Genomic DNA, 15,352 nt, shown 5'->3' with positions numbered 1-15,352 from the left:
TTAACGCCACCCCACGATCAACGTGAACCTGAAGCGTGGCGAGCGGCGGCGGTACGCGTCCTACGACCTTTTCATACCCCCACTATCCACGTCGGCGTGGAGTTGAGAATAGAAAGTGTGGCGAGCGGACGCGGACAGCTGTGAAGCCCGCGAGGGGACGCGGATACCTGTGAAGGTATCCGCGTCCCCTCGCGGGGCTCGCTGCGCTCGCCGCGCTTCGGGCTTGGTGGCTCGCTGCGCTCGCCACACTTTCTATTCTCAACTCCACGCCGACGTGGATAGTGGGGGTATGAAAAGGTCATAGGATGCGTACCGCCACCCCTCGCGGGCTCGCTGCGCGGATACCTTCACAGGTATACGCGTCACCTCGCGGGCTTCACAGCTGTCCGCGTCCGCTCGGACAAAATGTTAGTTGTTTATTGGCTGGTACTTTATATCTCTACGAGCTTTGATAAATACCTCCCCAAGTCATTTTAACAAATTCAAATTGTGATAGTGGTCAATTTAAAATAGGCTAGATAGCTGCCGGAAATATCCTCAGTGATTGTTGCGCAGTGTGAAAGTGGGGCTAGTTTTTAAGCTAGAATCAACAAATGAAGCCGAATAAAACATGACATGTTTTGTTTATTAATACTAACAATAAATAAATAGCTAAAAAATAGTATTCTGATGCCCCTATTGTGTTAATGAGCCTATAGTGTTCACTCTAGGAATTTTTTAGGACAGGGTGCTGGCCACCGAGCAGGGCACATCTTTCATTCAAAATTGACATTAGAAGCAATAAATAAAAAAAATCATATATAAAAAAAATTGCACACTGCACCAAAATTGTGCTCATTACACATTATGCCACAAGCCGTAAAGCTCATTACACATTATGTCGCATAAGTGGAGCTTACCTACCTGCTCATTGCTAGGGGTTGAGTGCTTGTTGCCCAGGGAAAGTTAAGTGCCCTGTAACACAAACCTAGAGTGAACACTAAGCCTAATTGCCCTAATATGGCCTCCCTTGTGCAGAGTTCTCCACAGAAATATTTTACAGCATGGCAGCATTACAAGATAGCTGGGAACACACTCGCCAATATCTTGGCTGTTTAGTTGGACAACCAATATATTGCTGATCCATCGTCCAGTGTGTGCCAATGATATGTCTGTGAACTGCATTGTTCAGACATATCGCATCAGCGGTGTAGCACAGCTGATGGTCAATATATCCAAAAATTATATTGGCCAATTGTGTTGTGTGTGTATGGAAGATCTGCCGACCGCACATACAACTGCTGCAGAAGCCAGCAGTGATTAATAGCACAACTTGGCAGACAAGCAAATTCCCACCCAGATGTGACGTCGGTCACGAGTGATCAGGCAGTATATACAGAACACATAGCCTGATATGTCCAGCGATATTTCTGCAGATAGATTGATCTGTACATATATCTTCAGGTGTGTACCCAGTTTGGTACACCCATCCTATCACAGGAGGTAAGCTGCAAAAGCACATTATGCATCGCCCCCCTCCTCCTCCTGGGATTTCATTCACTATTTGGCAGGATCCTGATAAGGGGGGCTGTGTGTCTGAAGTGCTTGCAATGCTTCCAGTGGGGTAGTAGGCTAACTCGAAGCAATGATCATACTCTAGTTCTAGTTAGCAGGACCTGGTTTTCAGCTGGAAGGTGTGGGACAATAACTAGTGGTGCTCTCTGAAATAAGCTCTGGGGAGAACATCGCCTGTGAAAGATATTGTCTTGTGATGTCAGCTGTCTATAAAGATATAGACAGCTTTTCACAACTTTTATTGTATAGACAGTATTATATCTCTCCTTACAAGTGTTTCTATTGCCCAAGCATTCTGCATTCAAAACTAGAAGTGCAATTGTGAAAAATGTAACCACCCATGTATTTTGTGGGTAGTAATTTCCATAACCAGTTGGATATCTTCCTAACAAACCGATAAATAAGAAATGTTCTTTTTACAATGTTACGTTTAAGCTGTCCTTCCTACACACTAAATAGTATTTTTAGAAGTGATCTATTTATAGTAATTTAAAGGTTATGTATAGCTTTACTAATTGGCACACAGATCTGTAAGTCTCAAAGCTAAAGTTTTGTAGAAACTGCATGATTTTATCGGTGGCTATGTACTATTAGGAGGAGATGTCACAGAAATCTCTCTCAGGATGCTAATTAACACTACAGATCGCAGGCCCCATTATAATTAATGGGGACTACGATCTGACCCCTATCCCCTGAAAATCAAAGCTTTTCTGTGTACTTCCTGACATCGATGTGCAGTCGGCATTGGGGTACTAAATTTGTTAGGAATGAAGTAAAAGATTTATGTAGCATGTTGTTAAAGACCTGACTTTGTCTTTAATTATGTCTCTCTCTCTCTCTCTCTCAGGCCTTGCTCCATCTTCAGGATCAGACCACATCTGTTCTTTGTTCCATTGCAGATGTCCCAGAAGGTGGGTTCAGTAACACTATACCCATGGTAATGCGAGGAAATTGCACTTTCTATGAGAAGGTACGGCTGGCACAGATCAATGGGGCCCGCGGTCTGCTTATTGTCAGTCAGGACAGGCTGGTAAGTAGAAATCATGTCTGCATTTATTTAATCAAAACTAATATAAAGGCAAAAATAAATGTTGGTTAATTTAAATCTGAAGCCTAATTAATTCATTCTTCTAACAAAATGGTTATTGGGTAACTTGCTTTGTTGTGTTATGTTTGTCATTTGCCCTTGTCATTTCACTCGGCTGATGTAAGCTATTCAGATGCAAGCTCCGAAACTGAATGTGAAGTCATATTACAAAATGTACTATTAGCAGTATGCGTCTATTGTGTAATGATCCATTTAAATCTTGGCACTAATAAAATAATGCATTGCGGTTTGGTCTTGGCAAAAACCTCCTAGCCATGCCAGTGATTTGCAGAGCTGCTAGAAAGGGCGGTGTCGCATAGCAGCAACTGAACACACTATCCCAGCAAGAAAATAGGAATTGCCCCTTTTATTGGCACATTAATTGGGAAATGCTCTGTTGTCACATGAGTGTTTCGTCTGTAAAGGCACTGCATGCTTTTTTTTTTTTTTTTTTATAAAAGTCAGGCAACCGTTGTAGAAATCTGTAAGCAGGCAAACGTTAACACTGTACTGTACTGCAGCATACATAATAACATGTAAAGAACAGTCCATCGCTGAGCCCTGACAGTTTTGAATAAGGGTTGGGTCTGCAATAGATTGGCAATGTTCCTAAGTTTACCCAGTGTGGAATGATCTAAAAAGGCCTTAGTTAAATACAGAAAGGCTACAGTAAAGAAATAAGATAAATACACAGAGTTTTGGAAGATGTTGCTGTAGGATTTAAAGCGGCATTCGTTTTAACCTTTTGAGTGCCAACGTTGCTGGGAGAGATCCTTAAAATATCTGCTAAATATGCCATAGTTACTCGATGCTTCTTTTAGCATAAATAAATGAAATTACCGTCACGTCAATTAATTGAAGTTTGGTTAAATACCACACCCAAAAAAAGAACAATTCCTGTGTGAGACTCTGGCAACCTTGGCACTCAAAGGGTTAAGGGCAAAAAGCACTGAATATTGCCTAAAATAATTTAGCACTCTTCATTGTTTACATCTCTCCTCACCTCCAGTGAGTCTGTTATCACATTGGAGTATGGTACAACATTCTCAGTAAGTATAGTTCTTGGATAAATGTAAGAACATAAACGCACCTATATCCTACAAGTTTATTTTGATATTTCATTCTGTCTCCAGGTCCCTCCTGGAGGTAATCGTAGCCAGTACGAAGAGATTGATATTCCTGTGGCCCTACTTAGCTACAGTGATATGATGGATATCCGTAAGGTAAGGCAAAAAATGCGCCCCTTCCATGTACCAATAACAAGTGCAGTCTTTCGGACTGCAAATTCGAAACCTTTTAGGGCAGAGCGCTGCTGCTTTTGCTAAAAATGGATGCATGCAAATAAAATAGGTAATAATATGGTTAGATTAAATTATGGGGCATTAACGATTACTAAAGCCCTGACATGCATACTATTTTGTATACAACCTCCAGAGCTGTGCTCTGGTTTTGCAAAATCATATGGGTTCACTGGCAAATCCTGTACTGTAAAATAGTTTATGCTGATTATGTTTTTAAGCTCCTATATTCTAATGAGATATCTGATAAATCGTTTAGCACTGCTGAGATGAATAACATCAGTGATGATATCAATCCTTAGAATAGGGATCACACTTGTTAATGGTGTTCCACACGATATTAGGCCCTGGGGAAAGGAAAGGAAAGGGGAGTAGGGTGAACAGTAGCACTCCATGTCAGGCATCTGCTGGAAAGTCTAATGACCTAATAAAATGCTTAATGATGGGCATGTATACATGTGCTTCCAGCCTAGTGTTACACTTTTTAAATCATTAGTCAGAATACATCTGTAACATGGGGTGCAAACACACTCCCCAACCCCATCTGTGTTCGATATAACAAGAAGGAATTTCATGCTATCTAAACACAAAATGCCCCTATTACATTACGTATAATATGGGATGGTCTTGTTACATCACTGTAAGAAATGGGTTTGTAATCAGCGTACTGAATCGTGTTCGGCTAGCAGCTGCACTAAGGGTGACTAATCCTTTGATTGTACATAAATATTTGGGTTTTGTAGTGCTGCGCTCTGCCTAAGTATTAAGGTGTGTGTGATCAGAATAACAGTCCGTTATTGAATTGAAAAAAACACACTTTACTGGTAAATCAAGATGCGAATTGACATACACAGGCAAGATTTAAAGATAAAATACAAAATGAAAGTAAATCATAATCTTAAATATATACATAGACTGCAAGTATTGTTGCAAATAGCTACCATTTTAACAAAAGCATCTATTTGAGGTCCTTTCATGTAACTGGGGTAGAAATTAGATGCTGGTTTTAAATCTGTGTGTTTGTAGGTGCCTTGTGTTTCCTTTTCTTACTGCTACAGGGGTGGTGTTTGAAAAAAACTTTTTTAAAGTCAATTTTCTGGTAAAATTGTGCAGGTCTAAATATGTCTGAAATTTGTCTAATTTATGTGTAGGGGCGAATTTGAACCCTTTGTCTAGGATTTTCAATTGTTGTTGTGTGAGGGTGCAATTGCTTAAATTGAATATCCCTTTTCCTATTTCTGTTGTCTCGTCTTTCTTATCTTTTTTATTATTGTTCTTGTTGTTGTTCTCTCCCCCCCTGCACCCCCTTCTGGTTTTGTTCGTTTTTTTTTCTTTCCTGTCTTGGTGGTTTCTTTTTGTTCCCTTCCAGAGGGGTTTGTTTGCCTAAAAAAAATTGTCAAATTACCATCTGCAACCCACCATCCTCCGTTGCTATTAACAACTTAAGGTTGTATCTCATCTCTGACGTGAAATTTACTTTTCAAAACAACAGCTCCGCAAGAGCGTACACACTGCCCAACCAGGACAGATCACCAATCTGACTCCTTGGGAGTTTGTGCACATATCGGCAACTGTTGCTTATTTAAACTATTATCAACTTGTGCTGCAACAATACTTGCAGTCTATGTATATATTTAAGTTTATGATTTACTTTCATTTTGTATTTTATCTTTAAATCTTGCCTGTGTATGTCAATTCGCACCTTGATTTACCAGTAAAGTGTGTTTTTTTCAATTCAATAACGGACTGTTATTCTGATCACACACACCTTAATACTTAGGCAGAGCGCAGCACTACAAAACCCAAATATTTGTTACATCACTGCAAGAATACATTATAGTAAGAGCAACCCTACTTAGACTAACTTTATAGAAAACCTCGCAAAACTCCCACTAGCTTCCTAGCGTGCACTTGGAAGCTCCACTTGCTTAGATATGTTGACACTTGCTTTACCAGTCCTGTATTTGTGAAGTCAGGTATATGCTAAAACAGCACAGAGTGGTTGGCCTAGCTGCCGCACGGGGCTAGGTCCATGGCTTTTATGCCATTCGTGGCCTTATCTGTGTGAGGTTTCCTATAAGTGCCCTTGTTTCCTCCTACTGGCCAAAACCTACTGCTGGATTAACAATTGTATTCTTTAAAGTTTTAATAATCTTTCTTAACATCTGTAATGAAGGGAATATGTGGCTGCGCAAGGTCCATTTTGCACCTGAGCAGGTTGGGCCTTGCGCTGTGGTATGCAGTTCTCCTCTTCCGGCTGCCACATTGACAGTCTATGGTGTTGAGGGGGTGGAGGGGGGGCTGCATTCCTAGAAATGAAGGGATGTTGCTCTGTTTTCTAAGAGGGGAGAGCCAATGGTCTGCTTCGGTCCAGTTGCCTCGCTGTGTTCGGCCGGCACACTTCCATTCCAACATAGATGGTAAACTATGAAAAAGGGTACTTGTGCAGTTTCATGGCACCACTTGCATAGTCAGCGTAGTGTCCCTGTCAGCATCAGCGTCGTGTTCCCGCAGCCAGCATAGTCAGTACGTTCACGGCTAACCGGAGCTTACATAGCGCAGTCAGTCGGCGTTACACAGTTATTACATTGTGTGAGTTATGGCTGCCGAACCAATGACCATTTTTAACCTGCCACAGAACAAGGAGGCGTCAGTGATTATTTTTTTTTCAACAGCACCACTTACTGGCAGAGACACAGACCTGTGTCAATAGCCATCTTATGGTGCTTAATGTGAAGGAGTGTATGTGGCGCTGCCACATAAGAGGCTGCAGGTTAGTCTCCGCGGGGCAGGATGATCAGCTGCATCTGGAGGGGCTGCTGTGCTGGAGGAATAAGTGTTTTTGACCTTTCTGGGACTTGTTGTTCTACGCTATTATTTAACATTGCTTATGTGTTCCTGAAACACTCCCACTTTCTATGTCAGCCCAAAGCGTGGCGAACGGACGCGATACGCGTCCTCCCGATCTGTTAATACCCCCACTATCCACATCGCTGTCGAGTTGATTTTATAAAGTGTGGCGAGTGCTCACGTAAAACAAGCCCGAATCGTGGTGAGCGGATGCGGATTACTTGACGTGTATTCAGTGTCCCCTCGCGGGGCTCGCTGCGCTCACCACGCTTCAGGCTCGTTTAGCGCGTCCCCAGGCGAGGCTCGCTGTGCTCATCACGCTTCGGGCTCTTTGCACTTGCCACACTTTATACAATCAACTCCACGCTGACATGGATAGTGGGGATATCAGCAGGTCAGGAGGACGCGTATCGTGTCCACTCGCTGCGCTCGTCACGTTTCAGGACGATGTGGATAGTGGGGGTTTGAAATGGAGGCATTTGCCAGTATGTAACATGGAGCACTGGCAAATGCGTCTTTAATTGTGCATGAGACGCACTTGCGCCCACACCCCCATTTGTGCACGAGATGCACGGGCAACCGAACTCCTAACCCTGTTTAGGATTCGCTGCACACTCGCTGTGTTCCGGAGGGCTGGCTGCCACTCGCTCTCCCAGTATTCAATGTCGGAGGGGCTCGTTGCCCCTCATGGCGAATCTTAACCCCTGCAGTGGACAAGGGTCCGCTGCAGGGAGCCGTGGGACAGTGGCAGGCAGGGAGATGGAAGTCTCCCTGCCCCAGAACGTATGTGGGGGGTGGTGGGCTCCCCGGGAGCCAGGCAGCACAGGCTGCCCCCCGGGAGAGCCAACAGGGGACCCGGTATTCACTGTACCCGATCGTGCATATGTAATGATCGGGTGCAGTGAATATATGAATATCTAATGAGCGGCTCCCGGCCCCCTGCTGGCTTCTCTGTGTAAAAACAGAATATATATATTTTTTTTTTTTTTTATTAACCCCTTCCTGACAGAGCCAGTTTTTGCCTTCCTGACAGAGCCCTTTTTTTCAAATCTGACAGGTATCACTTAAGTGGGGATAACTTTTTTTTGCTTTTACTTATCCCAGTGATTTTGAGATTGTTTTTTCGTGACACATTGTACTTCAAATTAGTGGTAAATTTGGGTCGATACAGTCTGTGTTTTTTTGTGAAAAATACCAAAATGTCGTAAAAAAATGGAAAATTTTGCAATTTGCAAAATATTAAATTTTCTGCTTGTGAGACAAATAATCATACCACTCAAAATAGTTAATAACTAACATAGACCATATGTCTACTTTATGTTGACATCATTATTTCAACTTCCTTTTAATTTTTTTGGACACTAGGAGGCTTACAATATGAATAGCAAATTCTCAAATTTTCAAGAAAATTTCAAACACTGATTTTTTTAGGGACCAGTTCAGTTCTGATGTGACTTTGAGGGACTTGTATGTGAGACACCCCCATAAATGATACCATTTCAAAAACTGCACCCCTCACAGTATTCAAAACAGCATTTTGGAAGTTTGTTAACCCTTTAGGTGTTTCACAGGAATTAAAACAAAGTGTAGGTGAAATTTCAAAATTTCATTTTTTTTGCAGATTTGCAATTTTAATACATTTTTCTAAGGAACACAGTACATTTTACTAGAGAAATGTGACTAAAAATTGATTCCCCCAATTCTTTTGTTTTCATAAATATCCTATATGTGGCCCTAGTGTGCACGTTGACCAAACCACAGGCTTCATAATAGAAGAAGCACCTACTTGATTTTGGAGCCTCCTTTTTATGAGATTATTTTTTAGGCACCATGTAGGTTTCTAGGCACCATAAGATGCTAAAAGTTAGGAACCCCCCCACAAGTGACCCCATTTTGCAAACTACACCCCTCAGGGAATTCATCTAGGGGTATAGTGTACATTTCAAACCCCCAGGGGTTTCACCAATTGTGGTACAACTGGGCAGTGAAAATGAAAAATTATTTTTTTTACACAAAAATGCAGTTCTGGCTCCAAATTTGTCATTTTCAGAAGGTATGAAGGAGACAAAGCACCCCAAAATCTGTGCCCCAATTTCTCCCGAGTACGGCAATGCCTCACATGTGACCAAAAAATACCATTTGGGTGCATGGCAGGACTCAGAAGGGAAGGAGTGATTTTTGGATTTTGCAGCTCAGATTCTGGTGGAATTTTGGTGGGTGCTATGTCGCATTAGCAAGACCCCCCAAGCACCAATACAGTGGAACCCCCCCACAAGTGACCCCATTTTGCAAACCACACCCCTCAGGGAATTCATCTAGGGGTATAGTGTACATTTCAAACCCCCAGGGGTTTCACCAATTTTGATACAAGTGGGCAGTGAAAATGAAAAATTACATTTTTTTACACAAAAATGCAGTTCTGGCTCAAAATTTTTCATTTTCAGAAGATATGAAGGAGAAAAAGCACCCCAAAATCTGTGCCCCAATTTCTCCCGAGTACGGCAATGCCTCACATGTGACCAAAAAATACCAGTTGGGTGCATGGCAGGACTCAGAAGGGAAGGAGTGATTTTTGGATTTTGCAGCACAGATTTTGGTGGAATGAATGGTGGGTGCTATGTTGCACCAATACAGTGGAACCCCCCCACAAGTCACCCCATTTTGCAAAGTACACCCCTCAGGGAATTCATCTAGGGGTATAGTGTACATTTCAAACCCCCAGGGGTTTCACCAATTTTGATACAAGTGGGCAGTGAAAATGAAAAATTACATTTTTTTACACAAAAATGCAGTTCTGGCTCAAAATTTTTCATTTTCAGAAGGTATGAAGGAGAAAAAGTACCCCAAAATATGTGCCCCAATTTCTCCCGAGTACGGCAATGCCTCACATGTGACCAAAAAATACCAGTTGGGTGCATGGCAGGACTCAGAAGGGAAGGAGTGATTTTTGGATTTTGCAGCTCAGATTCTGGTGGAATTTTGGTGGGTGCTATGTCGCATTAGCAAGACCCCCCAAGCACCAATACAGTGGAACCCCCCCACAAGTGACCCCATTTTGCAAACTACACCCCTCAGGGAATTCATCTAGGGGTATAGTGTACATTTCAAACCCCCAGGGGTTTCACCAATTTTGATACAAGTGGGCAGTGAAAATGAAAAATTACATTTTTTACACAAAAATGCAGTTCTGGCTCAAAATTTTTCATTTTCAGAAGGTATGAAGGAGAAAAAGCACCCCAAAATCTGTGCCCCAATTTCTCCCGAGTACGGCAATGCCTCACATGTGACCAAAAAATACCATTTGGGTGCATGGCAGGACTCAGAAGGGAAGGAGTGATTTTTGGATTTTGCAACTCAGATTCTGGTGGAATTTTGGTGGGTGCTATGTCGCATTAGCAAGACCCCCCAAGCACCAATACAGTGGAACCCCCCCCACAAGTGACCCCATTTTGCAAACTACACCCCTCAGGGAATTCATCTAGGGGTATAGTGTACATTTCAAACCCCCAGGGGTTTCACCAATTTTGATACAAGTGGGCAGTGAAAATGAAAAATTACATTTTTTTACACAAAAATGCAGTTCTGGCTCAAAATTTTTCATTTTCAGAAGGTATGAAGGAGAAAAAGCACCCCAAAATCTGTGCCCCAATTTCTCCCGAGTACGGCAATGCCTCACATGTGACCAAAAAATACCAGTTGGGTGCATGGCAGGACTCAGAAGGGAAGGAGTGATTTTTGGATTTTGCAGCACAGATTTTGGTGGAATGAATGGTGGGTGCTATGTTGCACCAATACAGTGGAACCCCCCACAAGTCACCCCATTTTGCAAAGTACACCCCTCAGGGAATTCATCTAGGGGTATAGTGTACATTTCAAACCCCCAGGGGTTTCACCAATTTTGATACAAGTGGGCAGTGAAAATGAAAAATTAAATTTTTTTACACAAAAATGCAGTTCTGGCTCAAAATTTTTCATTTTCAGAAGGTATGAAGGAGAAAAAGCACCCCAAAATCTGTGCCCCAATTTCTCCCGAGTACGGCAATGCCTCACATGTGACCAAAAAATACCAGTTGGGTGCATGGCAGGACTCAGAAGGGAAGGAGTGATTTTTGGATTTTGCAGCTCAGATTCTGGTGGAATTTTGGTGGGTGCTATGTCGCATTAGCAAGACCCCCCAAGCACCAATACAGTGGAACCCCCCCACAAGTGACCCCATTTTGCAAACTACACCCCTCAGGGAATTCATCTAGGGGTATAGTGTACATTTCAAACCCCCAGGGGTTTCACCAATTTTGATACAAGTGGGCAGTGAAAATGAAAAATTACATTTTTTACACAAAAATGCAGTTCTGGCTCAAAATTTTTCATTTTCAGAAGGTATGAAGGAGAAAAAGCACCCCAAAATCTGTGCCCCAATTTCTCCCGAGTTCGGCAATGCCTCACATGTGACCAAAAAATACCATTTGGGTGCATGGCAGGACTCAGAAGGGAAGGAGTGATTTTTGGATTTTGCAGCTCAGATTCTGGTGGAATTTTGGTGGGTGCTATGTCGCATTAGCAAGACCCCCCAAGCACCAATACAGTGGAACCCCCCCCACAAGTGACCCCATTTTGCAAACTACACCCCTCAGGGAATTCATCTAGGGGTATAGTGTACATTTCAAACCCCCAGGGGTTTCACCAATTTTGATACAACTGGGCAGTGAAAATGAAAAATTTAATTTTTTTACACAAAAATGCAGTTCTGGCTCAAAATTTTTCATTTTCAGAAGGTATGAAGGAGAAAAAGCACCCCAAAATCTGTGCCCCAATTTCTCCCGAGTACGGCAATGCCTCACATGTGACCAAAAAATACCAGTTGGGTGCATGGCAGGACTCAGAAGGGAAGGAGTGATTTTTGGATTTTGCAGCACAGATTTTGGTGGAATGAATGGTGGGTGCTATGTTGCACCAATACAGTGGAACCCCCCCACAAGTCACCCCATTTTGCAAAGTACACCCCTCAGGGAATTCATCTAGGGGTATAGTGTACATTTCAAACCCCCAGGGGTTTCACCAATTTTGATACAAGTGGGCAGTGAAAATGAAAAATTACATTTTTTTACACAAAAATGCAGTTCTGGCTCAAAATTTTTCATTTTCAGAAGGAATGAAGGAGACAAAGCACCCCAAAATCTGTGCCCCAATTTCTCCCGAGTACGGCAATGCCTCATGTGTGACCAAAAAGTGGCAGGACTCAGAAGGGAAGGAGTGATATTTGGATTTTGCAGCACAAATTCTGGTGGAATGATGGTGGGTGCTATGTCGCATTAGCAAGACCCCCAAAGCACCAATACAGTGGAACCCCCCCACAAGTGACCCCATTTTGCAAACTACACCCCTCAGGGAATTCATCTAGGGGTATAGTGTACATTTCAAACCCCCAGGGGTTTCACCAATTTTGATACAAGTGGGCAGTGAAAATGAAAAATTACATTTTTTTACACAAAAATGCAGTTCTGGCTCAAAATTTTTCATTTTCAGAAGGAATGAAGGAGACAAAGCACCCCAAAATCTGTGCCCCAATTTCTCCCGAGTACGGCAATGCCTCATGTGTGACCAAAAAGTGGCAGGACTCAGAAGGGAAGGAGTGATATTTGGATTTTGCAGCACAAATTCTGGTGGAATGATGGTGGGTGCTATGTCGCATTAGCAAGACCCCCAAAGCACCAATACAGTGGAACCCCCCCACAAGTGACCCCATTTTGCAAACTACACCCCTCAGGGAATTCATCTAGGGGTATAGTGTACATTTCAAACCCCCAGGGGTTTCACCAATTTTGATACAAGTGGGCAGTGAAAATGAAAAATTACATTTTTTTACACAAAAATGCAGTTCTGGCTCAAAATTTTTCATTTTCAGAAGGTATGAAGGAGAAAAAGCACCCCAAAATCTGTGCCCCAATTTCTCCCGAGTACGGCAATGCCTCACATGTGACCAAAAAATACCAGTTGGGTGCATGGCAGGACTCAGAAGGGAAGGAGTGATTTCTCTTTCAATGGTCCTGGTGACACAGCTCAACACTGGGATGTAGGAGGGTCCAAAGGAGCCAGGCACCTATCCTAAAGCTTTAGAGGGTAGGCTCCTCCCCTACTGCATCCCTGGACTCTCCAGTTCGTGTTAGGTGCCCACTGGAGTGGGTGCTATTCTAAAGGGCTGCGGAGCAGCCGAAGAAATAGAGTAGTTAGGGGATTTTTATTATTTTATTAACTATTACCCTAGCTAGGTAGGCACAGTGTGAGGATTTTCATAGTGAATCCTCACACTGCTAGCGCAGCAGGAGCTGACAGAAGCGCGTCCTGTCAGCTATCTGTGCACAGGGTAGACACTGTCTGGTCTCCCTGTGCTGCGCTCATAGCCTCTATTAAGAGGCTGCCTGGGCTCCGGAGTAGCCTGAAACCGGCTCCACAGTTAGGTGGGGATCATGGGGGACAGGCGCTCCGTGATGGCGGCGGCCATTTTATGCGGAGCTTACACGCTGAGCTCCTGACTGAGAGGACAGCAGCGCTGTGACAGGCATGTTCCAAGTGGTCCCCATTTGAGGGGGAGACACTGGAACAAGGAAATCCTACCTAAGGAGCGGCTAGCTGGGGGTGGTTGGCGCCAAGAGGTCACGGACCCCGCAGCAGCAGGGACTTTTGGTCTCTTCCTTCACTCTGACTTTGGCGCCTTTCAGAACGCTTGCAGCGGAGCTGAGCTGGCTAATTGATCCTGGCAGAGTGACTTGGATTTCCTGGGCATCGCTTCCCCGCAGTTGAAACCTACAGACAGCTAAGTGACTGGGTGCATTGACTTTGTATAAGCGCTTGTACAATTGTTTGCACTGTGTATATTGAGATATATATATTTTTCACTTGCATCATGTCTGAGCATCAGGCTGTGGTTTTGGGGGAGGGAGCCCTTAGTGCACTGAGCGCGTGCAATGTTTGCACACAAAAGTTTGTCCCTGAGCAGATGGCCAAGGGGGGCTTATGCATTACTTGCGCTGATGTGAGACCCATGGGCAGTGAACACCATAGGGCAGAGCAGAGTGAACCTGCGTGGGCCAGTGCCCTAGGCAGGTCTGTAAACGCTTTGGTGCAGCTTCTGGACAGGCAGAGTGATGTGCTGGTAGAATCACAGAGACCTATGCCATCATCTCAGCAGTCGTCTGGCTCCTTGCCTCTTACCCAGGCAGATCCTGCGCTTATTCAAGTGATGCAGGATACTGCTAAAGGGATCAACAGATTCAGTGAAATACTGGACAAAATGGATGATGTTGCAGGGACCCCTAAAAGGTCTTATGCTATGCCTAATGTGTTAGAGGAGGAGGAAGGAGAGTATACTGACACACCCTGGGACCAGGGTGATGATTTTGAAGAGACCTCTGCTGCTGGTATAGAGGATCTCATTGTAGCTGTTAAACAGGCGTTAAAACTGTCTGTTGAGGATAAGACCCCTGTTAAGGGTGTTTTTAAGCGACAGCGGAAGGAGGCTGTTACTTTTCCCTCAGATGAGGGGTTACAGGAACTATTGGAAGGGGCTTGGAAAACCCCAGATAAGAGGCTACAGATGCCTAAAAGATTCCTTAGTCTGTACCCCATGCCGGAGTCTCATTCTGAACTCTGGGAAAAAGTGCCTGTTGTGGATGCTTCTGTGGCACGTTTATCAAAAGCTACGGTATTGCCTGTACAGGGTGGTGCAGCTTTTAAAGATTCTGTGGATAAAAAGCTCGAGGGAAACCTCAAAGCTATTTTTGAAGGGGTGGGGTTTACCCTGCGCCCCCTTATTGCTTCAGCCTGGGTCTCTAAGGCCATTATAGAGTGGGCTGGTGAGTTATGCACCATGCTGCAGGCTGACCCTGGTGCTTTGCTGGTAGCAGAAAAGATTAAGGCCGCGGCAGAATATGATGTGGAAGCAGAGGAGGAAGCTCTTAAAATGGCTACCAGAGTGTCCACAGTCTCTATTAATGCCAGGAGAGTGCTCTGGCTTAAGGCCTGGGAAGCGGACAATGAGTCCAAAAAGGCCCTAGAATTGTTAGCTTTCAAGGGAAAGTTACTTTTTGGTTCTGAGCTTGAGGAGATTATAAAACAAGCCACAGGCGGCAAGAGTACGTTTCTGCCGGCCTCCTCAACAAAGCAGTCATCCAGATTCGCTGCTTTTAGGCCGTCCTTTCGGCCCTCCCCTAGAGGTGGTGCGTCCTTTCGGGGACAGTCGTTCAGGGGAAGGTTTCAGACCTCCAGGGGCAAATCTCAAAGGTCCAAGTTTGGCTCTTTCCATAAGAAGCCTGCCTCTAAAGGAGAGGATAAACCCTCCGCATGACTGCCTGGGGATAAGCCCGGCAGGGATAAAGGTGGGGGGGCGTCTCACACACTTCAGGGACGCTTGGGCTTCTCTAGACCAGGATACCTGGGTCTTAGAGATTATTACCCAGGGTTACAAAATCCCTTTCAGAGGGCGCCCTCCGAAGAGGTTCATCCCCACACCCATACCAAAGCAGGCGCTCCTGCGCACAGCTCTGATGAGAGCGGCTCATTCCCTTTT

At 44.1% G+C, this 15,352-nt stretch overlaps 1 protein-coding gene across 4 annotated transcripts in view; it reads left to right on the top strand.

Moving 5' to 3' along the window:
* The window catches only part of SPPL2B (signal peptide peptidase like 2B), a 73,713-nt gene that overhangs the window by 10,193 nt on the left and 48,168 nt on the right, over positions 1–15,352 (top strand). For all 4 annotated transcript variants that reach the window (XM_083174863.1, XM_083174855.1, XM_083174871.1 and 1 more), the window contains exons 3-4: positions 2,402–2,584; positions 3,775–3,864. In XM_083174863.1, coding sequence (XP_083030989.1) covers positions 2,402–2,584; positions 3,775–3,864 — 273 coding nt within the window. The remainder of the gene's footprint in view (positions 1–2,401; positions 2,585–3,774; positions 3,865–15,352) is intronic.

This window comes from Crinia signifera, chromosome 1, assembly GCF_055691185.1.
Source record: "Crinia signifera chromosome 1, ASM5569118v1, whole genome shotgun sequence".
Lineage (NCBI taxonomy): Eukaryota > Metazoa > Chordata > Amphibia > Anura > Myobatrachidae > Crinia > Crinia signifera.
Note: the sequence above shows the minus strand (reverse complement) of the source record. Positions and strands in the feature narration are given on the sequence as shown.